The sequence below is a fragment of the Cricetulus griseus genome, chromosome 4 (genome assembly GCF_003668045.3).
Source record: "Cricetulus griseus strain 17A/GY chromosome 4, alternate assembly CriGri-PICRH-1.0, whole genome shotgun sequence".
Lineage (NCBI taxonomy): Eukaryota > Metazoa > Chordata > Mammalia > Rodentia > Cricetidae > Cricetulus > Cricetulus griseus.
In genome coordinates, this window is record NC_048597.1 from 42042829 (window position 1) to 42068546 (window position 25718).

The following is a 25718-nucleotide window of genomic DNA, read 5'->3' on the forward strand; positions in this document are numbered from 1 at the left end:
AGGGTATTCCACCAAGATCTGCTTAGTCTATTGGTGTCTTAGTTGAGGTTTCTATTGCTGTGAAGAGACACCATGACCACTTTTTTGAAGGAAAACATTTAATTGGGCCTTGTTTACAGTTCAGAGATTTAGCCTACTATCATTATGGTGGGAATCATGGCAGGATACAGGCAGACATGGTGGAGAAGTAGCTGAGAGTTCTACCTCTGGATTAGAGGATAGCAGGAAGAGCCAGTGAACCACTAGGCCTGCCTGGAACCTCAAAGCCCTGCCTGTGACACACTACAACAAAGTCATATCTCCTAATAGTGCAACTCCCTATGAGTCCATGAGGGCCATTTTTATTCAAACCACCACATTCCACTTGCAGGCCCCCAAAGCCTTGTGGCCATATCATAATGCAGGATGCATTTAGTCCAACTTCCAAAGTCCCCATAGTCTATAACAGTCTCAAACTTATTTCAAAGTTCAAAGTTTCTTCTAAGATTCATGTAATCTCTTAAGTGTAATCCCCTGTAAAAATCAAAATGAAAAAGCAGATCACGTACTTCCAACATATAATGGCATAGGATATACATTACCATTCCAAAATGTAGGGAAGGGAGCATAGTGAGTCAATACTGGACCAGAGCAAGGCTGAAAACCAGCTGGGCATTTCCATGTCTGATGTCAAAATGCGCTTCAGATTGCCAATCCTTTCATTTTTGTTGACTGCTTGTTCCACTCCATTAGCAGCTTTCCTCGGCAGGCATCCCGCTACTCTGGCATCTCTAACATTATGGGGTCTCCAATATTATTCATCCTTGTAGCTTCATGCAATGGCCTCTATAGGCTTCCTTGCAGGGACACTCCTGATACATGCCTGGCCTCAGTGGCTTTCCTTAGTCTCAGAGGGAGATTCCATAAACCCCTTTCTCTTGTCCTTGACTCTAAAGCTAGAGCCATATAGCTGAAGCTGCCAAGTTTACTGGGATTGGAACTTGGGCCCTTTGCTCAATTACATCTTCACCAACTTTCTGTTTTTTTTTTTTTTTTTGATGTTTAGACCAGGCTGGCCCCTGCCTTGTGAGTGCTGGGCCTCACAAGGCACATATCACTCCATCTTGTCCCAAGCTTTTAATTCCCTTTCACAAGCTTGAAACTTAGCTGGCGGGGGTGGGGGGGTGGTGTCTTGACCTGGGGTTATCACTCCCTTTATTCCACTCAGCATGAGGCTTTTTAAAAATCTGTTTATCTTTTTGAACACAGGACTTGGCTTCATTCCATTCTGTGGTGCCCCTTTCTCCTTTAATTGTACATTTGGTATTTTTCCATTACAGACCTGCATAAAACTACGAACTAATAACCACAAGACACAGCTAACACCAGGCTGTGTTGAAATGTCTTCTGCAAACAGAATCAACCCAAAACTCTTCAATTTAGCCTCAGGTAAATTTTTAGACAAGAGCAGAAAGTGGCCACATTCTTCACCAAAATACTACAAGAATTTTCTCTAGGCCATATGCTAATACTCCTTACCTCTGAAAGCTCTTGAGCTGAGCCCCCACAGTTCAAATCTGAGCACCACGGTCTTCCATGCTTCTACTATGGTCCATTAAACCCACTTAAAGTACCCAACTGCTTTTCTAGTCCAAAGTACCATATTTCTCCAAACAAAAGCATGGTCGGGCCTATCACATCAATACCCATTCCCTGGTACCAACTTCTCAGTTAGGGTTTTTACTGCTGTGAAGAGACACCATGACCACTACAACTTTTATAAAGGAAAGCATTTAATTGTGGTGGCTTAAAGTTCAGAGGTTTAGTTCACTGTCACCATGGCAGAAAGCACGGCAGGAGCGAAGGGATATCCAGGGTTTGAAGCTCACCTACCTGCTTTTCTTGTCACCTTGCTTCCCTAGAAATTCTGGATGGCAGATTCCCAGAGAATACCTGCTGCAGCTGTGGGGTGCTTTCCTGGTCAGTCATTTTGTTGTTATTTTTTATTTTTTTCTCAACAGTTTCTCTATGAAACAGTCCTGGTTGTCCTGGAACTCACTCTGTAAACCAGGCTGGCCACAACTGCCTGGCTGTCTTCAACATTCTTAACATCCATTATTTCTTTTCTTCAAATATAGAACAAAAAGCTTGTATCTCACTTGTAACAATGCACCTGTACACTCACTGTCTCAACACATGAACATGTTGTGTTAACTGCAAAACTGTTAAGTACTTCAATTATCCCAATATAAATGATGCAATTTACTGGTATTTGTCATTTATCATTACATTACAAGAATGTTCAATTTCTGCCATTAAAAATAAAGGAAAATTGGTAACTGCCAATTTAATAATTGATTTAGCTAGGAACTAGAAACAAAAGGTTTAATCCAAATATCTAAAAATTATAAGAGAAAATTGGTATTGGCTGATTCTGCCTACAACTTAGTTATTACTCCCTATGGTGGTTTGAAAGAAAATGGCCCCCACAGGAAGTGGAACTACTAGGAGGTGTGGCTTTGGAGTAGGTATGACTTTGTTGGAGGAAGTGTGTCATGGTGGGGGGTGCGCTTTGAGGTCTTCTATGCTCAAGCTTCACCCAGCAACAGTTCACTTACTTTTGCCTGAAGATCAAGATGTAGAACTCTCAGGTCTTTCTCTAGCACCATCTGCTTGCATGCCATTGTGTTCTACTATGATGTTAATGGACTAAGCCTCTGAAACTGTAAGTTAGCCCCAATTAAATGTTCCTTTATAAGAGTTGTTGTAGTCATGGTGTCTCTTGACAGCAATGTTCCCAAACCCACAAGTCATGTTATAATAAACTACTCTGCATCACTACAAGCAAATAGCTAAATATATTGATAACAGCTGAGGTTTTTCCATTTACCTACTTAAAGCAAATATTGTAATACTGCATGGGAATTATTATTTACATATAGACAACATACACTGTCAACTAGAGCATAAAGGAGAACGTGATTAATGGTGCTATAGAGAAGCAAGATTTACATTCTATATATATCAGTGGTTCTCAACCTGTAGGTTGCACACCACCACTTTGGGGTGGTGTCGAAAGGCCCTTTCATGGTAGTCACCTAGGATCATCTGAAAACACAGATATTTACATATGATTCATAACAGTAGCAAAATTACAGTTATGCTGTAGCAACAAAAATAATTTTATGGTCGGGGGTCGCTACAACATGAGGAACTGTGTTAAAGGGTTGCAGCATTAGGAAAGTTTAGAAACACTGATATATATTGTGTTACAATATTAACTCTTAAGTGGAGGATGGAATTAAAACTATTGTCAGAAGAGATTTAAGAAATCAGTCCCAGTTACACAATATCTATAAGTCATCTGTTCTATATATAAATACAAAAAAGTAAAAGACACAATCTAGCAAGATAAGAGAAAATACAAAAATTAGGTAGCAGTTATTAGCAAACAAAACAGATCATAAGACAAAGATTCCCAAAAATTTCTTAGTGGGCAAATTCAATATTTAATATCAAATCATTGACAGTTTTGGGTAACAGGGTTTGCTAGAACCCAGCTAGAAATATATACTTATTTACTGTCCCAGGCTGCTTTTGTGCTACAGTTGCAGAGTTTAATAGTTATGAGTATGACCCTATGTCTTCCACAGCCTAAAATAACAAACCTAATTCATGAGGAATCTTCCTCCAATCTTCAGATATTCTTTATGACATTAAGATCCAAAGAATCACTAATCTGATTTCTTCCTAAGATACAACATTATCTTTCTATCCCCATATTAAATTAATAAATAGCTTAGACTAAACTTGAATCAATCAAAAGAACATTATTTATTTAGGTTGTAAGTATAGTGAAAGGAAATATGATAGTGTGTATTTTAGAAGACTTATCCCCCAAGAAATTTAAGCAGATTTGACTAATACTAGTGATGAATTTCTCATTTTTTTCTTTTGAGACATTGTATACATGTACCAATCATCCCTAAATCCTCAATTATGATAAAATAGTGTGAACCTAACTAAAACTTTTTAGAAAAGAAAAAAAAGTATTTAGATATAAACTTTTGCTTTTAAAATCTGAGGTACACAGAACCAGAAACAAAATAAAAGAAACAAAAACACACACAGAAAAGTACCCAAAGTATTAAGTGTTAAAGAACAATAGGAACGTCAAGAAATGTGCTTCAAGAAACAAAAGAAAGTGATGAAAGATGGTTTTCCTTCAGAGAGGAAAGAGTGAAATGACTCTACTTTGAGAAAGGATACTAGCAATATATTGGAATATAGCAGCCCCCATCTACCTGAAGAAATATTCTAAAACTTTCATATGCCCTTAACCAGAGACAGTACTGAGTTCTATATGTATTATGAATCTTTCTATAATACATATCATAAAATTTAAATAACTTCTGTTCTACCAAACCCCACAGCTTCATCCTTATATAAACCAAGTCCTCACTGTGCAGATCAAATGACCTTGAACTCAGGATCCACCTGTCTGTGCTTTCAAAGTAAGAGAGTTACAGGCACACACTATTATACCTAGCTACAAAGTTTAATTCATAAATTATGCACTGCAAAGGAATAACAATTGAGAATAATTAAAAATGGTAATTATAAAAATGCTGTAATGAGTTATTTAATTATAGTATTAATCTCAAAATATTATTGTAGTTATCCTACTTCCTTTAATTATAATGATAATTACATCCAAACTAACTGATTTTGCATGTTTTGGAGCCATTATTAAGTACTATAAAATAAGGGTTAGTTGAATACAGCATTATATTACCTAAGAACATGATTTGATAAATGAGTTAACTAGTAAGTAGCCAAATTGCAGGTGGGCCATGCAGTAGAAACATGACAAAGAGATGACTCTTCATCCAAAACAGAGCAGGAAAGTACAAGATTTCACTAACTCAGAATCTTGTGCAATTTAAAACTTATGCATTATTATTCCTATTTTTTAGATAAAAGTTTGCCAATGTAACTGAAACTACAGTATTGATCTAAAATGTTTTCTTAAGCACATTACACTTACAACATTTTATTCAAGTGAAAAGTGCTAAAAAAAAAAAAATCCCTTGTATGACTGAAATACCTAAATAAGGATGCTTAACTTTTGCTTTAAAAGTTAATGGCTCAATAAAAAACTATTTATAGATTAAATGTGTATACTACAGGAACTAACATATTTAACTGTAACTAGAATAGAAATCTAATTACCCTTGAAAACAAGAATGGATTTGTCAACATACCACATTTTAAGAAAACACAGCCAGATATAGTGAATCACACTTAACATTCCAGTCCTTGGGAATGCAGAAGCAGGAGATCATTGTAAGTCAAGACCAGCATGGGTTCCATAGTGAATTCAAGATCAGTTTGGATTAGAGAGGAACCTCGTCTCAAAAAGTCAACAACAACAAAATTAAAAGCAAGAACAAAAAATGAAACAGAAAGTGAGTGAGTTAAATACACCTTGGTTACTATATGAGATGCCTCAAGGAAAAAAAAAAAGCCAAAAGAACTGAAGAAAGTTGCAAATATTTCTACAAATATTTCTACAAATTATTAATTTTAAGAGACTACATAATTATTTAACACAATGGATCCTTCCCAATTTCTAAATATTATTTCTGATAACTACTGCATTTTCAAATTTAGATTTTAGGCTTTACATTAATTTTAAATGCAGTAATAGAAACTCCTTTCAATCTACTATTTTCTGCTAACTTTAGAGAGAAATTAACTTAGTATCAGACCATTTCTCTTTTTTACTGAAAGATGACATTTCAGTCCTTGTAGTCTGTGTGTCTACTCAAACATGTTTACACACTAAAGTGCTTAAAAGCACATTTATGAAAATGTATCCATGGTCCATATGAAATAATCTACGAATACAATCATAAATAAGAATACATAAGACATGTAAAAGTGAAAATTAAAGAAACCAAACAATAAAATCTAAAAAAATTAATATTCCAAAGACCAAATAAAACATGAATTCAATTAGAATTTTTACTAAGTTAATAGGAGTAAGCAGATGATAACTGTTTAGAAGTCACAATTTCCTTCATTGACTGCCACCTCCAATATATGAATACATCAAACGTATTCATTTTAATTTCCCTAAAGCCACAATGTTTATATACTGAGATTCACAGTTTCTGGGCTTATTTTTCCACCACTTAAACTGTGGATCATTGCTATCATGTGAGAATGTTTGTTCAACTCTTCTTGCTGAAGTTTCACCAAAGATTCTTTCTCTTCCAAACGACCTTCTAATTGAGCCTTCTGCACTTCTAGGGAAGAAGCCTAAGGAATGAAGAAGGAATAACAAGAAATAGAGAATAAATATGCCAGAATGTTTTTTTTTCCATCTGAGATATTTTCAATGTCTCTTATTCTTTATAGGAAATGGAACTTTTACATTATCTTTTAAAGCCAAAGAGATAGCAATCAGCACACAGGAAGTAGGTGGATTTCTGTAGGCAAGACAGTTTACATAGCAAGTTTCAAGGCAGTCTGGGTTACAAAGTAGCTCTCTCTCTCTCTCTCTCTCTCTCTCTCTCTCTCTCTCTCTCTCTCTCTCTCATACACACACACACACACACACACACACACACACACAGACAGAACCAATATAGCAGCTACACGGTACTTAAAAAATAACCAGATTAATCCAGATTCCCCAAACTATAAACATTCCATGAAGTTTAATAGTTTAATGCTCCTTATGTTACACTTGCTCTGGAGTAGTTAGTTTTGAAGCTAGGCTGTTCTTATCTTCCGGGAAGTAAATAGATTAGAAAGCACAATTCACAGCCACCTCTCAGGTTGTACAATCATAATAACATACATTAAAATATAGATTAAAATTCACAATGTCTATTATTTGAATCATATACAACTTTAGACTCCATTTCTTCATTAGTAAGTTACAAGTGTTAAAATCTGATATTTATATTTGTCAGAGAAGATAATCAACAGAACAATTTTAGGAGTTCTTTGCAAATTATAGGGTTTAAAACAATTATGAATCCCTTACCACTTGTGTAAGTAGAATAAAGCTACCTTCATGCCACATGAAGACCTATGAATCCCTTTCTATATTCTCTTCACACTTAAAAGCTCCAAGTATGCACTTAAGAAATCTTTAATGACTTTAAATTACTACAGAACCTCCGGGTACTGGTGGCACATACCTTTAAACCCAGCACTTGGGAGGCAGAGGCAGGCAGATCTCTGTGAGTTCTAGGCCAGTCTGGTCTACAAAGCAACCCTGACTCCAAAAACCAAAAAAAGAAAAAAAAAAGAAAAAATTTACTAAAGAATTAGAATCTACTGTGGTGGTTTGAATGAAGATGGCCTCTATAGACCCACTGGGAGTAGTAGCATCACTAGAAGGTGTGGCCTTGTGGAGTAGGTGTGGCTGTGTTGGTGGAGGTGTGTCACTGGGGTGGGCTTTGAAGACTTAGATGCTCAAAGCAGGCCCAGTGTCTCATTCTTCTATCTTTGCAACACCATGTCTGCCTGTGTCCCAACATGCTGCACACCATGAGGACAATGAACTGTAAGCCAGACCCAATTAAATGCTTTCCTCTATGAGAGTTGCCTGGGCAGTCTTTTCACAGCAATAGAAATCCTGCATCTACACATGTTCATTCTGTTCAGAAACGATTTTTTTTTCCCCATTTTCCTGCAAGAAAAATTGAGGGCTCTCACCTTAATACTCAATTCTTTTCTTATCTGTTCTGTTCTGCTTAGTTCTTTCCTAAGGACATCAATGGTTTCCTGCTTATCATCCTTTTCCTTTAGTAAAACATTAATCTTTTCTTCTTGGGACATTGCTTTTTTATGCAAATCTAAAAACAAACATACAGTCATGCACTTAAGTAGCTAGTATAAAAGGAAAAGAAGAAGATGATCAAATAGCTTGTTGGAAATATGTTTATATAAAATTTACAGACTTAAAAATAAATACTTCAGGGGAGGGAGATAGCTCAGAAGGTAAAAATGTTAGCCATAACCTGAATTAATCCCTACAACCTACCACACAGGCAACCTCTATCCGCCATAAAATAGATGTAAAGAATAAATAAATCAAAATATCCACAAATTCTTCCTTTTTGCCAGTATTCTATATAAAATAGCAAGTCTTTATGTCTTTCGCCTACTTCCTCTGCTCTAAACAAGCATGGCAAACAGAGGACGGGAGGACAGAATGAGGACAGGATGGAACATGCAGAGATTAACAGTTATTGGAAAACAGCTGGGAATAAAAAAATATGGCAAATAAAGCAGCTTGGTCTTTGTACAGTAAGAAAGGTGAGTTAGAAGAGTAATGGTCATTTCACAGATAAAAACATCTAGACTAGTAACTCTAAAGTTACCCAGCACTGCCACCTGCTGTTATGATAAAAAATTTTCCTTTAAAAGGACTATTATTTCTTGTAACCCCTAGAGTTGAAGAAAAAGACCACATTTTTTTACTTGATCAAATGAATGAAAATGCTCTCATGAAAAGGGAAGTTGTTTAATAAATAATGAAATTGGGGCTTAAGAGATGGCTCAGCAGTTTAGAGCAGGTACTACTTTTGCTGAAAATCAATTTATCCAACATTTCCTTCCATGGCCACTTTCACTTATGTGCATATATATATCCAGCTATCTACATACACACAAAGTTAAGAATAACCAAGACAATATCCTTAAAATTAATAAGAGAAGTAAATAGTTCTAATAAACTAAAACAACCAATGCTCTGATTTTCTTCCAAAGAAAAATATGCTGAAAACAGATAGTGTCTCAAACAAAGCCACTTACTTGATAATTTACATTCTCTGTCTACTAACTGGCTCTGGACTTCTTTTCTCTGTTCTTCTTTCTCCATTAACTGAGCAATAGTTCTGAAGTTATAAAAGAAAAATTATTGAATAAAATTATTTGTACAATTGTCTAACAAATTTGTTATAATCTAAAAGAAGAGGTCTAGTAGCTATGAATAAAAAACAATATTCTACACAAAGAGAATCATTGTACTTGCAAAATAACAAATAATTAGGGTATAGAACGAGAGGTTTTACTTTTCATTTTGCTGCTTGAGTGACTCATTCAACTTTTTTACTGTCTCAATCTGTTTGTTCAGGGACTCACAAGTGATCTGTAAGTCGGTATTCTTCTTTTCAGTAGTCTCATTTCTAAAAAGACAAGGAAATGTCTCAGTGTTTTCATGGAAGAAAGCAGCATAGACACCTGGAAATGCCTATCAAATTATAAGTGCTTATGCTCCTTAACTATACAATTTACTTAAAGAGCTCATTGCATGGCACAGTAAATTATACTCAATGACACTAAAACGTATGTTAAGCAGTAGCACAAATTTCTGTGGTATTAGGCGAAATGACATGAAATTTCCAATATTTAACTAATTCTGAGTTGCTGAAATGACCAACAGTAAGTTCTAATATTAATATTAATTGCGACACCTAAGTTCATTCAATAATTCCTTTACAATTACATATTGATTATTTCTGTGAGCAGGAGGGGTACATGTGTGTTGTTATGGTGTGAGTGTGTGAATGTCTGAGTACAGTGGCTCTCTCCTTCCACCATATATATATATATATATATATATGCTGAAAACAGATATATGTTTTCATATATGAAAACACACATGCAATATATATATATATATATATTCAGAGGATCAAACCTGGGTTGCCAGTCTTGATAGCAAGTACCTTCATGCATTGAGCCATCTGCTGCCCTGTCATTCAATAATCGCTAATTCAACAGTGCTTGACTATCAAGCACTGCTTGTTCTAGGCCATAGTGATTAGTTAGTGACCAACTTGTATATTTGCAGGTTGGTATTGGAACACCAACAGGTTTGCTCTTCCCTGAACTAGAGTATTTCTCTCACTGCCAGCATTCCTTGGTCGCCTGTAGTTCTTTGTGTAGGGCTGAGGCCTCATGGTCTTTTCCCTATCCACTGTGGCATGTCTATTGTTATTCTCATTCAGTTCACTTTTAGGCAGTCTAAATCTCTTATGAACTACATATTTCATGTTGTCACGACAATTTAAGAAATGTTTAAAAAAATTATTTAGAGTTGAGGAAATGTGGCATTTTCACTTAGATTTTAACTTTACACAGAAACTTTTACTTGATTTACCTTTGAACAAGTTCCATGTAGGACTTTGTAAGTATTTCATGTTCTTTAGCCACAGACTCTAACTTCTTACTGTGTTGAAAGAGATGCTCAATATCATTCTGGGCTCTTTCCGACTCCAGCTGTTGTGACTTCAACAATATACCAAGCTCTTCGTTTTTTCTCTCAGCTTCTCTTAACATACCTGCAAGTGTTCGTGCCTCAAAAGGAAATGAAACATGCATTTTCCACTATCAGATATACACACACCATGTCGAAATGCTTGGGTAAACATGCTATCACATAGCTGGTGGTGGTTCCACTGAATTATTTTGCCTAGTTATTTTAGCTTAAGAACACTATGTGGTGTTGGCACTACAACAACACTGTCTAACACTCTTCTCAGAATGTATTAATAAATTCACACATGCAATATAAACATACATAATTGATAAATTGCACAATTTAAAAGAGCTACCAAATACTAATTTAGAATCTCCCGGACTATAGAAAACTATATTAGTTGTATATTCTTAACTAGTTCCAAATCTGATTCAGGTTTAAAATAATTACTTTAGATTCCTCAAGGTTTTGGAATATTCCACATATGTAACAAATACATGAGACCCACATCTAAACACAAAATTTATTTATATTCCACTTCCCTTATGTATATAACCTGCAGGTAATTTTATGCACTTTTGCTTTAAAAATTTACACATAAAAGTTTTATAGTGGAGAATTTTCTACCCACATATCATGACAGGATTCAAAAGTTACTTTAAAAATTGTATCGTTTTATTTATTTATGTGTGTGTGTGTGTGTGTGTGTGTGTGTGTGTGTATCGCTATGCATGTGTAGAGGTCAGAACTTAAACTTGTGGAAATAAATTTCTCTTTCCACCATCTGTGCTCTGGGGACTGACTCAGCTTATCAGGATTGGTGACAGAGGCCTTTACCTACTACTCCATCTCATCAGTCCAACATTACAGATTTTGAAGCATTTAGGCTTTCAAAGTTTGAAGACTAAAACTACACCATTATAAGCTTTAATTTAATAGACTGTTCCAACAAAAGCAATTTCAACATGACCAGAATAGAAATACACACAGCCAAAAGATTAAAAAAATTAACTCTCCATATATTACTCAGGTGAAAAGACACAGTCCTTAGGGGTAGCCATCAACCCTAATCTGCTAAGTTTACACACATCAGTTTTTTTCATTTCAGGTAAGAATCAAGAACAAGATACTAAAATCATAGATACTGACCTAGCATTTAAAATTAAGCTAGTATTAACTAATTAACTAGGGAACACAGCCTAAATAAGCAGTAATTAGAATAAGGAATGGATACTGTCTACCACTTTACATTAAAAAAATTTTTAAATGTCTGATAGAAACCTGTGCCAACCCTATTACTTTTAAGGCACAGACTATAAAAAGGGATAACAATTAGTGTTATTTTATGAGCTCTTCAACAATATAGATAAAACATTAAACTGTGTAATAAAATGAATAAGATGCCCAAAAAACATACAATGTAAGAGAATACTATGAAAAGTGAGAGGAATAAACCCTTTCAATATTACTCATTTAATTTTTTGGCATTTAGAAGTTCAATGTATCCATCAAGACAAATGAAAGCATGCTAAAATACGGGGGTGGGGGAGTGTACAGGGGCACGGAGTGGGGGAGTGGACGAGACACACACACACACACACACACACACACACACACACACACACACACACATCCTCCTTTTTAAAACTTTTTTGTGTATTTTTAAAAATAAACACAAATACTAAAAAAGGTTTATTTTTGCAGAAAATCACGCTTTTTATATTATATTAATACATGTAATGGTTAGTCTTGACACCTTAAGAGAGTCTGAAATGACCTGGTAAATGGGTCTCTGGGGGTTATCTGATTAGTTTAATTGATGTGGAAGGACCTGTCTCAATTTTGAATGGGACCATTTCCCCTGCAAGGGATCCAGGAATGCATGAAATGGAGAAAGTGAACAGAGCATTAGAATGCTTGTCACTTTACTGACTGTACGTGCAGTGTAACCTGTCACTTCAGACTCTGAACACTTTGATTTCCTTGCCAACGTTCCTATGAATTACAGGTTAAAATAAATCCTTTCTTCCTTAAGTTGCTTTAGTGAAGGTATTTTACTTCAGCAACAGGAGAAGAACAAAGATAATACATAATCCAGGGATAGAATGTATGCTTATTTCTTCCCCTTTCTTCTCAGTTACATTTCTTACAATTTTTAGAATACCTTTATCCTGAAACTATCTTAAAGGTATTTTACTTTTTAGCAATTTTAATCCCTCTTTCAAACTTTTACAATTTTATAATTTATTAAATGAAATAATGAATAAATTCCATGTGAATCTGCTAAGAATTTCATATTATTAAGCACAGTTTTCATCCATAAGGTATATATCATAAGTACCTTAATTATCAAACTTATAAAGCACTTACATACCATATGCCAAGAAGGTATTTAGGGCTTGGAGACTCATAAACAGTCTTTACTATCACAAGTAGGGGTGGGAGGTAGCATGGTATTCATATGGTATGGGAAATATTACGAAGAGGCAAGCACAGGTGGAGACATAAAAGGAGAGCCAAACATACGAGGGACAAAACGGCCATAAAAGTCTTGTAGGGATGTGGGCATTTAAATGAAAACGGAAGATGATGAGGTATTTAGCAAGAAAAGAGGAAAAGGCACTCTGAGGAAATTCAAAGTTAAGAAAACGTAAGACTATGATAAGTTCTACCAAAATGCAAATCAGTTACCTGCAAATTACTAACAAAATATGGAAGATGTAGGGTAGAGCGATTTTTTTTTTTTCTTTTCTCAAATTAAGGAATTTCAGTGACAGCAGAGAGAAATGACAACTGCCATGAAGCACTGGGGAGATAGGATGAGGCACTCCTTCAGATACTTTTTGGGAATCAGAATAAAGGGAAGGGCACAAAACACAGAATACCACTAAAGTGCAGAGTATGTCTGAGTAACAGAATTAAGGTAGAAGACTATAAAGTTAAGTCTATCAGCCAAACTTGGTAAATAATCCAGTAGAGAAACAGTGATTTCCAGGTTTCTAAGTCAGAAAACTCAAGCAGTACATAGACCACTATACTATAAGTATATTTTAAATCTAGGGTAAGTACTTTACCATTAACAAGATAGAGTTTCAAGCATTTCCCAAATGACTTGTGCATTTAGTGCTGGGGGGCGGGGATCTCTGCCATAAATTTGGGAACATTGACTTTTAGTAATGGCTGAAACTATACAACATAAAAATAAGAAAGGAAGGGCTCAGAATATAATTCTGAGGAACTCTGACACTTAAGAGTAGAACATTAGTGATATATAGACAAGCATATATCAATCAGGTCGGAAAGAAAATTGAGATGATAATGTAGTTAAAAGTAAAGGGAAGAGTTTCAAAATGAACGAACTGCTTGCATGAAATGCTCAAGGCAATTCACCTCAGTTCCAACATTTAATAGTAGCATACTTGTCACTAATGTTGTGTATGCTTTTTATTTATTGCACTGATGAAGCATCAGACATGCTTTATTTACATAGTGTACAGACCTCTGTCTCTGCTTGAGTTCGTTGACAACGATACTGAGCGATCAGTCTGTCAGCCTGTGCAAGAGCCAGGGCTTTTGCTTCCAGGAGATCTTGTAACCTGCTCTCTTTAGACTAGAAGAAAATAGACTGTTAATGTCCATTGTTAAGGAAAACATCTGTGAAATGCCCACATCATTACACAGTTAAAATAAGCTTGTACTCACGGCTAATGTGGAAAGTTTCATCTCATAAACATCCATTATGTCAGATATTCTTATATCATTAATCTGATCCTTTACCTGGTTTTATAGAATTAAAATCGGAAAATTATGAATTTGAAAAAAGAAAAATTGAAAGTCTACTTTGCAACTAAATCATTAAAGCTGAAGAGTAAAACATATGTTGTATCAAGTGGGTCACAAATATTTCACTAATTTGGCTATCTGAGCAAGGTCAAGTATTCATATGGTGACTTAAAAGTATTATGCTTGCCAAAAAAAAAAAAAAAGTGACACACTGGAAGACAAATGTCACACAATTTCAATTTTATGTGTAACCTAGAAATGATGAACTTATGGGAACAGAGAGCAGAATTGTGGCTATTAGGCTTCAATGTGGGTCTTTTAACAATGGGGAAACGATTGGTTTAAGGATATAAAACTGCAGTTGGACAAGAGGCATGGACTCTGTGAAGTCTTGAGGTCTACTGAGAGCATGATAAATATGGTTGATAACAATATGCTATACTTTAAAAGTTGTGAGATAGTATACTTTAAGTGTTCTTAAAACAAAAATGATGAATATGTGTGATGTAACATGTTAATTGGTTTTATTTAGCCATGCCATTGTGACCATACTGTATTGTGTATCATAATTGTGCATGACTTTATTTCTAAAGTCATATGGGAGGCAGGCAGGAAGGGGACTAGAACAAGAATGACAACTGCTTTTTTTTTAAAAAAAGGTTTAAATTTTATACTGCTTCTTTTCTTTGAAAAATGACCAGATTTTACTTTTAATGTCAAGGTGTAAAGTTTCAGTGATCAAATCTGCATCTAAAGTTGTTAAAATAAATGCTGTAATCAGAGCTGACACTTGGCTGGCCAAACCAAGCATGGGCCCATTTAGAAAAGTGCTACTTCATCACTCACCATTACTCCAGCCTGAAGTTTTTCTATTAGTTCCTCAATATTCAATGAAGGAGCATTATCTTTTGAAAGAGGAGGTGTTAAGCACTTTGCTGATGCTGGAAAAAAGTGATTTAAGGGCTGCAAAGGCATTTTCCTGGGCAGATGCTCGGTTTCTTGCTGCCTATATATATTGTTTGCTGCTATACTTTCTCCAAGTCTGAATAAGAGTCAGGAAGAAAAAGCAATCACAAGAATGGAACAAAAGGCAGAGTTGTTATAAAACTACAGTAGCAATTGGAAATGAGTCTTCTTTGGGGACTATAAGTCTTGAAATATACTGGAAATCATATTTTAGGTAACCACAATAAAGCACAGTCTGGGGAAACATTCTAAATTTTCCAGAGGACTCTTTTGTACATATTATATGTGACAATTCCATGTGTGGTTTGAAGGCATTCTAGCACGAGTTAGTGAGTATAGAGTATTTGCAATGAGTACAAAGTTACTGTATTACCCAGAACAGTCTTCTTATTATAGATAGTATCACTAGGTCTCATCTATTTTCCCTTGACCCTTCTTTTTCTCACATAGTATATCCTTATCAACCTGACTTTTATTCTGTTCCACTAAAAGCCAATCCTGTTTATATCACAAGGCCTTTTGAAGAGCTGTTCCTTTATTTGAAACTATCAGAATAGGGTTGACTCCTTACCATAAGATTTTGGTTTAAATTCACCTCTCCAGAGAGGTTTTCATTAACGCTCTATGTAATATGAATAATTAGCTACTCCCCTCCATACAAATTCTATTATATATACTACTTAAAGTTCTAAATACTAAATCCCAAGTACAGACTATAGTACCATTCAGTTCACATATTCTTATCCTAATACACAAACCCCACTTAAAACAAAACAAATAAATAAATAAACCCTACAGCATTTTCAATATACTATTATCTGAAATGAAAGAATATAGTAAATTTTGTTTTTTGTCTGGCCATCATCTACTCCATCTTATAATAAAATACTTACTATTTCTTTCAGAATCCCCCCATTGACCTTTCCCAGCTTAATTAGAGTTCATGTAGTTCTTAGGATTCCTTGGCAAATAAACCAGAAAGGAAAAGTTCTTTCTACAAAAGGAACTAAAGCAATTGGTTCAAATTTCAGTGTCTAGAATCTATATTCAGAAGAGGTGATAAGAAAAAAACAAAACAGCAAAATGAACACAGCTAATCAACTGCATCTATATTTTCTTTGAGAAAGTAAATTGTGCCATTTTCTATTACAGGAATCAGAATTTTAATTATTTGACAGATTACTGATATTACAATAAAATCGGTAGTCACCAATTTACTGATAAATATGCATGGAGGATTATGAAGAAACAGAACGACATTCTAACTATATTAAGAGATACTGAAAATTATTACAACTCACACTAAGGCAGGGAAATCTGGCAGTGGAGCAGCTTCCAGCAATATTCCCAATCCAGACTGTACTTGTTCTCTATTATCTGATGTTAAAGCAAAAGCCAAAGGAGTAATCAAACGTGGATCCTAAACAGATCAGAAACCAGCAAGTAAGAGGCAGCAAGTAAGACTCAAACACTGCTGAGTCTTTAATCTACAGTAAGAGTATTCTAAACTACTCCTACATGCAGTTACTACTCATTGCATGTAGTTACACTTTACCACCTTGTAGCTATTTATACTCTACTGTAATCCATACAGAAACTAAGAAATATCCAGCAAACAGCTTCATGTTTTAAATTATACCTATCAGAATTATGACATATATTTTGATAAATTTATATTGTTCAAAATAAAATAGCTGGCCTCAAACTCACAGAGATCTGCCTGCCTCTGCCTTCCGAGTGCTGGGGATAAAGGTATGTGTCAGATACTATTTTATTTCTAATAAATGAAATCTTTGAATGACCAATAATTTCCAAATTAAAGCCATCAAATAAAAATTTGAACTAATGAATGCAAATTAGAAAACTAAGGACTAACGCAATACACAAAGTCCCTCACGTCAGTATTTCACACTAGTACTATAAGCTCTAAAATCACCTATTGTGAAAAACATCTAAAAGCTGAAGTGAAAAAAATGACTTGCTTTTTTGTATATGCAGGTACAGAGGCCAGAGGTCTATGTTAGATGTCTTTCTCTACTGCTTTCCACCTTATTTTTTAAAATGGAGTCTCTCATGGAACCTGGAGCTCACCAACTGGCTAGACCAGTTAGTTAGAAAGCCCCCATACCCTGCCATCTCTGCATCTTAGTGCTGGAATACAGATGCACTGTCACACTCACCTTTTATGTGGGTTCTGGGGATCTAAATGTTAAGCATTTTCCTCACTTAATTCTTTAAAGAAAAACTATCAATGAGTAAAATATTAATATAAAGCCTTTGCAATTAAGATGTTAAACGCTATGTAAGTACTTCAGTATAATTCACCTTTCACAATTCTCAATCCCTTCACAATTTCTCTAAGAGTGGCGAATCACTAATTGCTATCTGCAGTAAAGGTTACTGAAGTACAAAGACAGAAAATTATTTGCTTAAGCCTGCACTGACTAGCAACTAGTTCAGCCAACTATGAACCATGCCTCTTAAGCATAATACTCCTAGAAGAACACATGGCCACTGCCTATGACTTTAATTCAGTTTCTATTCTATCTGAACATTCACTGTGGCCCTTCCTAAGCTACTTTATTAGCCTAATTCAGCAAAAAATTTTTTTGTATTTTTGTTAAACAACTTTTAACTAGGTAATTAATATAGATAATTGACATGGGTAATGTTGAACCCTGCATTAAACACAGAAAACGAGATAAAACCAAAATAAAGTCCTATAAGCTAAGTATTACAAAATCAAAAAACTATAGCTCCATTTTTCCAAAAGCAAGCAAAACAGATTATAGTAGCATAGAATGACCTTTCTCCTATAAGGAAAGTAACAGACAGTGACATTCTTTTTTTTTTTTTTACAATGGAAGAAAGATAGCATCTTTAACAAATGGTGCTGGCACAACTGGATTCGGACATGCAGAAGATTGCAGATAGATCCATATCTGTGACCATGCACAAAACTTAAGTGCAAATGGATCAAAGATCTCAACATAAATTCAGCCACACTGAACTTATTAGAAGAGAAAGTAGGAAATACCCTTGAATGAATTGGCACAGGAGACCATTTCCTGAACATTACACCAGTAACACAGACATTGAGATCTGCAATTAATAAATGGGACCTCCTGAAACTGAGAAGCTTCTGTAAGGCAAAGGACACAGTCAGTAAGGCAAAACGACAGCCCATAGAATGGGAAGATATTCACCAACCCCACATCTGACAGAAGGTTGATCTCCAAAATATACAATGAACTCAAGAAGCTAGCTACCAAAACACCAAACAATGAAATTAAAAAGTGGAGTGCAGAACTAAATAGAGAATTCTCAACAGAGGAATCTGAAAATGGCTGAAAGACACTTAAGAAAGTGCTCAAAATCCTTGGCTATCAGAGAAATGCAACTCAAAACAACTCTGAGATACCACCTCATACCTGTCAGAATGGCTAAAATCAAAAACACCAATGACAATCTATGCTGGAGAGGATGTGGAGAAAAAGGAACACTCCTCCATTGCTGGTGGGAGTGCGAACTTGTAAGACCACTTTGGAAATCAGTATGGCGGTTGCTCAAAAAAATGGGAATCAGTCTACCTCAAGATCGAGCAATTCCTCTCTTGGAGGCATATACCCAAATAATGCACGTCCATACAACAAGGACATATGTTCAACCATGTTCATTGCAGCATTGCTTGTAATAGCCAGAACCTGGAAGCAACCTAGATGCCCCTCAACTGAAGAATGGATAGAGAAAATGTGGTACATTTATACAATGGAGTACTACTCAGCAGAAAAAAGCAATGGAATCTTGAAATTCCCAGGCAAATGGATGGAATTAGAAGAAACCATCCTGAGTGAGGTAACCCAATCACAAAAAGACAAACATGAGCCCTCATCCAGTGGCTGATGGAAGCAGAGGCAGACATCCACAGATATACACTGAACTAAACTCTGGAACTTAGTTGCAGAGAAGGAGGAATGAAGATCAAAGTGGTTGGTACCAGGCTGGTGAAACCCACAGAAACAGCTGGCCTGAACAAGGGGAAGCACATAGACCCCAGACTGCTGTCTGGGAGGCCAGCACAGGACAGATCCAGACCCATGAACATGGATGTCAATGAGGAGGCCTCTGTACTCTAGGGGGCCGTTGGTAGTGCATTAGTATTTTTCCCTGGTGTAAGAAGGGACTTTGAGAGCCCATCCCACATGAAGGGATGCACTCTTGGCCTGGACACACAGGGGAGGGCCTAGGCCCAGCCCAGGATGATGTGGTAGACTTTGGGGAGACCCGTCGGGGGCCCTACCCTCCCTGGGGAATGGAGAGTGGATGGGGTGGGGGGGTAGGCCGGGAGTGGGGGAAAGGGGTGGGGGGATAGGAAGGAGAAGGAGAAGGGATTGACATGTGAAACAAGCTAATAAAAAAAAATTTAAAAAAAAATTCTTCTTTTGATGAACTTTTTTCTACCTATAAAACCCACTTTCTGGCCGGGTGGTGGTGGTGGTGCACACCTTTAATCCCAGTACTCGGGAGGCAGAAGCAGGTGGATCTCTGTGAGTTCGAGACGAGCCTGGTCTACAAGAACTAGTTCCAGGACAGCCTCCAAAGCCACAGAGAAACCCTGTTTTAAACCGCCCCCCCCCCTAAAAAAAATACTTCTTCCAGCTCAGCTAAGTATACTCATGAATTTCACAAAATTAGATGTTCCCTAATTCTTGAAGAGCAAGTGAGGACTGGTAGTATAACCCTGTAATGGAGTACTTACATGATATGTTTTAAGTCCGGGTTTGTGATAGGAGAGGGGGAAGTAGGAAGTAAAACACAACTAAATCTTTAAACTAAGTCTATTGTAATTTTGCTTTCTGATAACATCTAGAACTTTTCAGCTACTCTCAGGGAAATTTGTAAGCTAGCTATTTTTAGCATATCTTCACTAGTCTTATCAGTCCCTTTCTTTCATATGTTCTTCTAACCCCTTACTATTTTATGCCACCAACTCTGATCAAAGTTAAAAGCTCATCTAAGGAAGATGGCCCAGTTAGTAAATCTGGTTTAATACAGAGAAGCCACAACAAAGTGCTGGGTATTCGATTATAAACTCCCTATGGGGAGGCAGAAGAACAGATTCCTGAAGTTCATTAGTCAGTAGCCTACTTTACTTTGTGAGCTCCAGACCATGAAGAGATCCCATGTTTTAAAAAAGGATGGACAGGACCTCAGGAAATTACACTCAAAGTATCCTTAGGCCATTACACCTGTTTCCCTTAGGTGCGTGCGCGCGCACACACACACACACACACACACACACACACACACACACACACAGAAACACACACACAGTTTTCTCAATGTCAACCTAAATCAAGAAAGCTGCAAGTACAAAACAATGAAAGGAAATGCTGGGAAGTCAAGTTTAGTTTCTAAGATATATAATGAGACTATTCTAATTACAAAAGATAGAACTGTCAACTTTTTTCTCATGGCCAATTTTAAGAAAAATATCCTTTAAGCATCTAGAATATTAAAGCAGAAATACTTAAGATAGGAATAGTGCATGGGCTTGTAATCCTAGCACTTAGGTAGTCAAGGCAGGAGAAAGGTGAGTTCAAAATCAAACTGGCCTATATGGTGATAGGCTGTCTTCTGAAAACACAGACAAGAAATCAAGAAAGAAACAAAGGAAGAGTTATTACAAACCAAGGTAGAGGAGCTGGAAATGATGTTCAGATACAAGGACCTGAGTTTAGTCCTCAGTAGCCACCTAGAATGCAGGGCATGGGGACACATCTGTAGCTTTATCCCTAGGAGCGGGAAGGAGAGAGACAGGACAGAGAAGGCTGACTCTAGAGCGCATCAATCAGCCAGCCTAGCTGAAGTGGTGAGCTCCAGGACAGCCAGACTCTGACTCAAAGACAAAAATAGATCACAAGCAATTGAAGAAGACACAAAACACTGACCTTCTACATGCATGCACATACATAAACATACCACAAGACTATGTAAATATACATCATATGTACACACATGCAAAAAGGAATCACATGATAATAAAATATGTGAGAAGTTTGAAGTTACCTGAAGGATTTTGTAGAAGCTTACTTCCATACCAGGAACCAATTGTTTTAGTTTGTTCATCAAATTAAGAGTCTTCAAAATTACATCAGCAGCAAGCTTGCTTTAAAAATAAAAGTCCCATTTAAATTAGATAACTAAAAAATTATTGTATTTTTGTCTATCATTTTAAAATGAAAAATGTAACAAATTTGTTTTTAAAACTCAAGAAGATAAAGTATTACTTCTAAGAATTAAGATATTTTTTAAAATTAGTATTTTTAGTACTTAAGCTCCAGAAAGAACAAACTAGTATTGAATATAAGTTTCAGACTATTATCTACTCTTAAATACCAACATGGTTCAAATTTCTGCGGAATTAAGTATTAGAACATGGCTCATTTCATTCTTAGTAACTGTTTCTAAAATTAAAAACAAAAACAAAACCTAACATGTAGAGAATGAATTATACCAAAAAACTTTCAAAAATGAAAAGGTAATGCTTGCTCTTCAAGAATACAATGGCTGACAGTTATTTACAGAAATGGGAACAAACCACAGTGTTTGGCACTTATCAGGTTTCAATAAATATTCATCGGGAAAACTTGCTTATGAGAGGGAGGGGGCATAAATAACTGCCTATTACTCCATGAGCACCTGCCTTTAACCAAAGCTCTGATGTGCAAAGGAGAAGAGAAGAGTTGTCTTTGTTATCAAGATGCTTTCAGCACGGATTGGCTTTCTGGTAATAAAACCATCTATTTTGTCATGCTTTTCTCTTTAAAAATGTAAGATTAAATGAAGCAAAAATTAAATTACCAATGCAATGTCAAAAGGAAGTTTCAGAAGAGAAATGTTCACAATCTGTAATCTCTTTCACAAACATGTAGAGAAAAAAAAAGTCCTAATGAAATATAAACTACAGATGTCAAAACCTTTCAGAAGTATGCAATCCATAAATCAAATTTCTAATTCAAAATTTAAACTATTTCCAGCTATCCTTTGAGTTAATGGAACATAATTAAGAAAGATACTTAAATATAGTAACTATATTTTATAATTTTTACTGCCTTTAGCCAGTATGCATTTTGGATTTGAAATACTCACCACAATTCAGAATCTGCTACCTTTGTTCCAAATCCCAGGTCAATCTTGCCATACATAAACTGTTGTTCTATCAATGTGGTGCACTTTATAGTAGTCAATACTTTTACAATATGCATTTTCAGAGTGTCATCTCCACACAGAGGTTAAGTTTGGTTAAGATATAGAAATCCAAATACTTGGTATATAGTGTGTAGCTATATGTAACTTACTCAAAATAATTTCAAACAAGTTATTGCATCACTGCAATTCAGTGTAATTATTATTTTAATTGCTTTAAGACATTTTAGAAAAGTGGAACTTAAATGTATTAAGATGACTAGTAAATAGTAAGAGGTGTACTCATAGAAGTAAAACCAGAGAAAGGATGCTTCTTCACTGGAGGTTTGCTTGTTTGCTTATTTTGTTGGCAGTGATCAAAATGTTTCAATAAACATTGAATGAATTATGGGGAGTCAATCCTCACCATTCATAAATTACTATGAATATCAGAAAAAAGGGGGCCAAATAAGGTTAAACAAGGCAACTGATGCCACTACTGCAGTGATTTTCAACCTCAGCTACATGTTAGAAACACATGAGTAGCTTAAACAATCACAAACACGGGATGGGGGCTAAAATCATGAAAATTATATCAGTATTTGCTCATGCAACGATGCATCAATCACAGGAGCAATAATAGGCATTAAAATTGCAGGAGAGTTATGAGCAGCCAACTCAGCAAACACCTCAAAGCTCAAACTTTAATTTAAAAATGGTCTAGTTTATGTTGTAGTTGTTTTTTATAGACAGGGTTTGTCTGTGTACCAGCCCTAGCTGTCCCGGAACTAGTTCTGTAGACCACGCTGGCCTCAAACTCACAAAGATCTGTCTGCTCTGCCTCCTGAGTGCTAGGATTAAAGGCGTGTGCCACCATTGCCAGGCACAAACGGTCATGTTTTAAGAACATTTATTGGGTTGGGAATGTAGTTAAATAGTAGAATGCCTGTAAGGTGCTTGGTTTGATCCTCTACAGTGGATGTATGCACACATATTCTCACACAAAGATGTATCTAAAAAAAAATTAATGAGTTCTAAAAGTACTTAAGCATAAATTAAACACAGAAAAACAAACTGGAGAACTTTTTCAGGTACCCTTGAAACTTTTTAAATTTTCAGTTCAGTATCGTTTTTCTGGCTATGTAAATGAATATTCACATGTTTGAGCACAGGTGTACATACACATGTGTGCACACGCATATGGAGGCCAAAGGAAAACCTAGGATACCATCCTCAGAAACACAGTCCATCTTCTTTGAGCAAGGTTTCTCAAGGACTGTAGGACACCCATTAGGTAGACAGCTGGCCAGCAAACCCCAGGCTTGTCTTTGCTTCCCCAGCCCTAAGATTACCAGCCCACACCATCATGCTTTGCTGACATTTTCATTTTCTTGTGGTTGCTAGGGACTGAACTCAAGTCCTCATCTTCTAAAGGAAGATTTTACTAACATTACATGAGAAGTTATAAGATTACAAATAGAGACAAAAATTGGAGTTTTTATACTTTCATTTATATTGTGGTAAAGGATATTCAATAAGATTTCAATGGCTTTGACCATCCTTTCACATTTTTTTCTTGTTAAGACCTCATCCAGATTTTGTTCCGTGAACTGAAGCTGATCAAGGATTGTAGGCAGCAGAAGGTTCACAAAACGATCAGTCGAGGAACAGTTACCAGTATCAATGACATCCTAGAAAATAGACCATCAAGAATAATTGAAAATAAAAATGGAAAACATAACAAAAACCAGTCATTAATAAGCTATAATATATTCTTTAAATTTTTAACATTTATTTCAACATTCCATTTATTCTCTCATTTTAAAACTACATTTTACAATTTACCATTTAGCTAGCTTTCAGACCTACCCTGGCTTCTTTCCTCAAATAAAGCTGTAAGATTTTATTAAAAAGACATTGTAAAGGACTCCACGATTTAAATATTATTATGTTTAGTATTTAATGATAAAATCCTGTATTTGCTAAATGCAATTAAATAATAGGAGACTGACTTTAATTGTGTAAAACCACAAATAATTTCAAACATTTTATAAATGCTAAAACCAATCAAGACCAAGAAAAACATAAATTTTAATGAACAGACTTGTTCACTCATATGCATATTTGGGCATAGGATCCAATTACCAGACTGAAAAATAATTGAGAAGACTGGACAGGCTGAACGAGTACAAAAGCAGGTGAACAGCAGATCATGTTAAAATGCCTAATAGCGTAATCAGTCTACAGACCAAGATTATTGGTCTTCACTCTACGAAGTGCACTGCATCTGTCTGCGTGCTGTCTCATTTCACTAAGGTCAATAATTTACAGAATAAAAGGCAGAAGACAAAAATGTGAGAGAGAAGAAAACAACCAAAGTACATGTATTCACACAAGAAATCATATACTGTGTAATAAATTATATAGTTTAAGAAACACTATATGTTTGTACATATGAAAGAAAATACACACAAAGCATTCAGTGGAAACATGGAAAACACTAATACTTGTGAGTTTGCAGAAAAAAATACCTCAATAGTTGAATGATAGACATTCTGATTTATAATTGTTAATTTTATCCTATGTGTGAACAATTGGAAGCTTACATGAAAGTGTCATAAAACAAATTGTTAAGCAAGCATCATGAAAGTAGAAAAGGTCATTTGTCAATCATTTCATTACCTCAAAGATTTCCTTGAACAACTCCAGTGCTAAAACAGAACAGTTTTCAGATGCATCCAAAGGCTGGTTTAACCAACGAAGCAGAGCCACAGTAGGTTCTAAGCTCTTAGGACGGCTTCCCAGAATGCTGTTGCTCGATGGTGACTGTTCAAACATCATCTGACTGAGCACATGGCGCAGCTGAGCCACTGCACAGAATGCAAGAAGTAATTCTAAAACCTGTGGAATATAAAGTCTTCATTAAATACCAACTTCATTGGGCTTTAATAGACAAAGCATATGATGACACTAAAAATGCCATAGAATTTTAAAGAAAACATTCTGAAAGAAAAACTTAAAAGTAGCTTCCATTTTGTAATGCTCTCGTTCTAATTTCAATATTGTTTACAGGAATGTGAGCAGTTTCTAAATCTGCAGAGCAGCAAACTTAGATTTTCCTGTACATTTTAGTCTTTAAAAGTATAAAACAAAATGTCACACTTTTACATACCTTTGAAGAAGAAGCGGGGTCTTTCGCATTTAGAAGCCCTAGTACTTGATTAAGACACGAAGAGAAGTGTTCATACCTAGGTTTAAAGGTATACATTAAATGACAAAGGGGGGAGAATGTAAGCAAAGGAAAGGCGGTAGATTTGACTAAAACATATTACATACAAGTATGAAATTCTCAAATAAAAAAATATTCACATGCCTAATTTCTTACATTTATATAGATATTCCTTGATATATGACATAGTTTTGTAACGATAAATCCATCTTCACCTTAAACTATTCCATGTGAAAAGTGTATTTTCTACAACTCAATCTCTTGACTACCAAAACATAGCAACACAGT

The 25718-nt window shown here is 35.6% G+C and overlaps 1 protein-coding gene across 3 annotated transcripts in view; it reads right to left on the reverse strand.

The window, feature by feature from the left end:
* Positions 1 to 5052: 5052 nt before the first annotated feature.
* Cip2a (cellular inhibitor of PP2A) overlaps positions 5053 to 25718 on the reverse strand; it is a 30190-nt gene continuing 9524 nt past the window's right edge. For 2 of the 3 annotated variants that reach the window (XM_027412553.2, XM_027412555.2), the window contains 14 exons: positions 25374 to 25449; positions 24884 to 25102; positions 23733 to 23892; positions 22166 to 22307; positions 21083 to 21182; positions 16315 to 16433; positions 14894 to 15089; positions 13967 to 14041; positions 13764 to 13874; positions 10166 to 10362; positions 9075 to 9188; positions 8815 to 8897; positions 7714 to 7853; positions 5053 to 6303 (listed from right to left, as the gene is read on the reverse strand). In XM_027412553.2, coding sequence (XP_027268354.1) covers positions 6133 to 6303; positions 7714 to 7853; positions 8815 to 8897; positions 9075 to 9188; positions 10166 to 10362; positions 13764 to 13874; positions 13967 to 14041; positions 14894 to 15089; positions 16315 to 16433; positions 21083 to 21182; positions 22166 to 22307; positions 23733 to 23892; positions 24884 to 25102; positions 25374 to 25449 — 1903 coding nt within the window. In that variant the 3' untranslated portion in view covers positions 5053 to 6132. Of the gene's footprint in view, positions 6304 to 7713; positions 7854 to 8814; positions 8898 to 9074; positions 9189 to 10165; positions 10363 to 13763; positions 13875 to 13966; positions 14042 to 14893; positions 15090 to 16314; positions 16434 to 21082; positions 21183 to 22165; positions 22308 to 23732; positions 23893 to 24883; positions 25103 to 25373; positions 25450 to 25718 lie in introns of those variants that run through there. The other variant, XR_004769912.1, reaches the window with a different exon arrangement.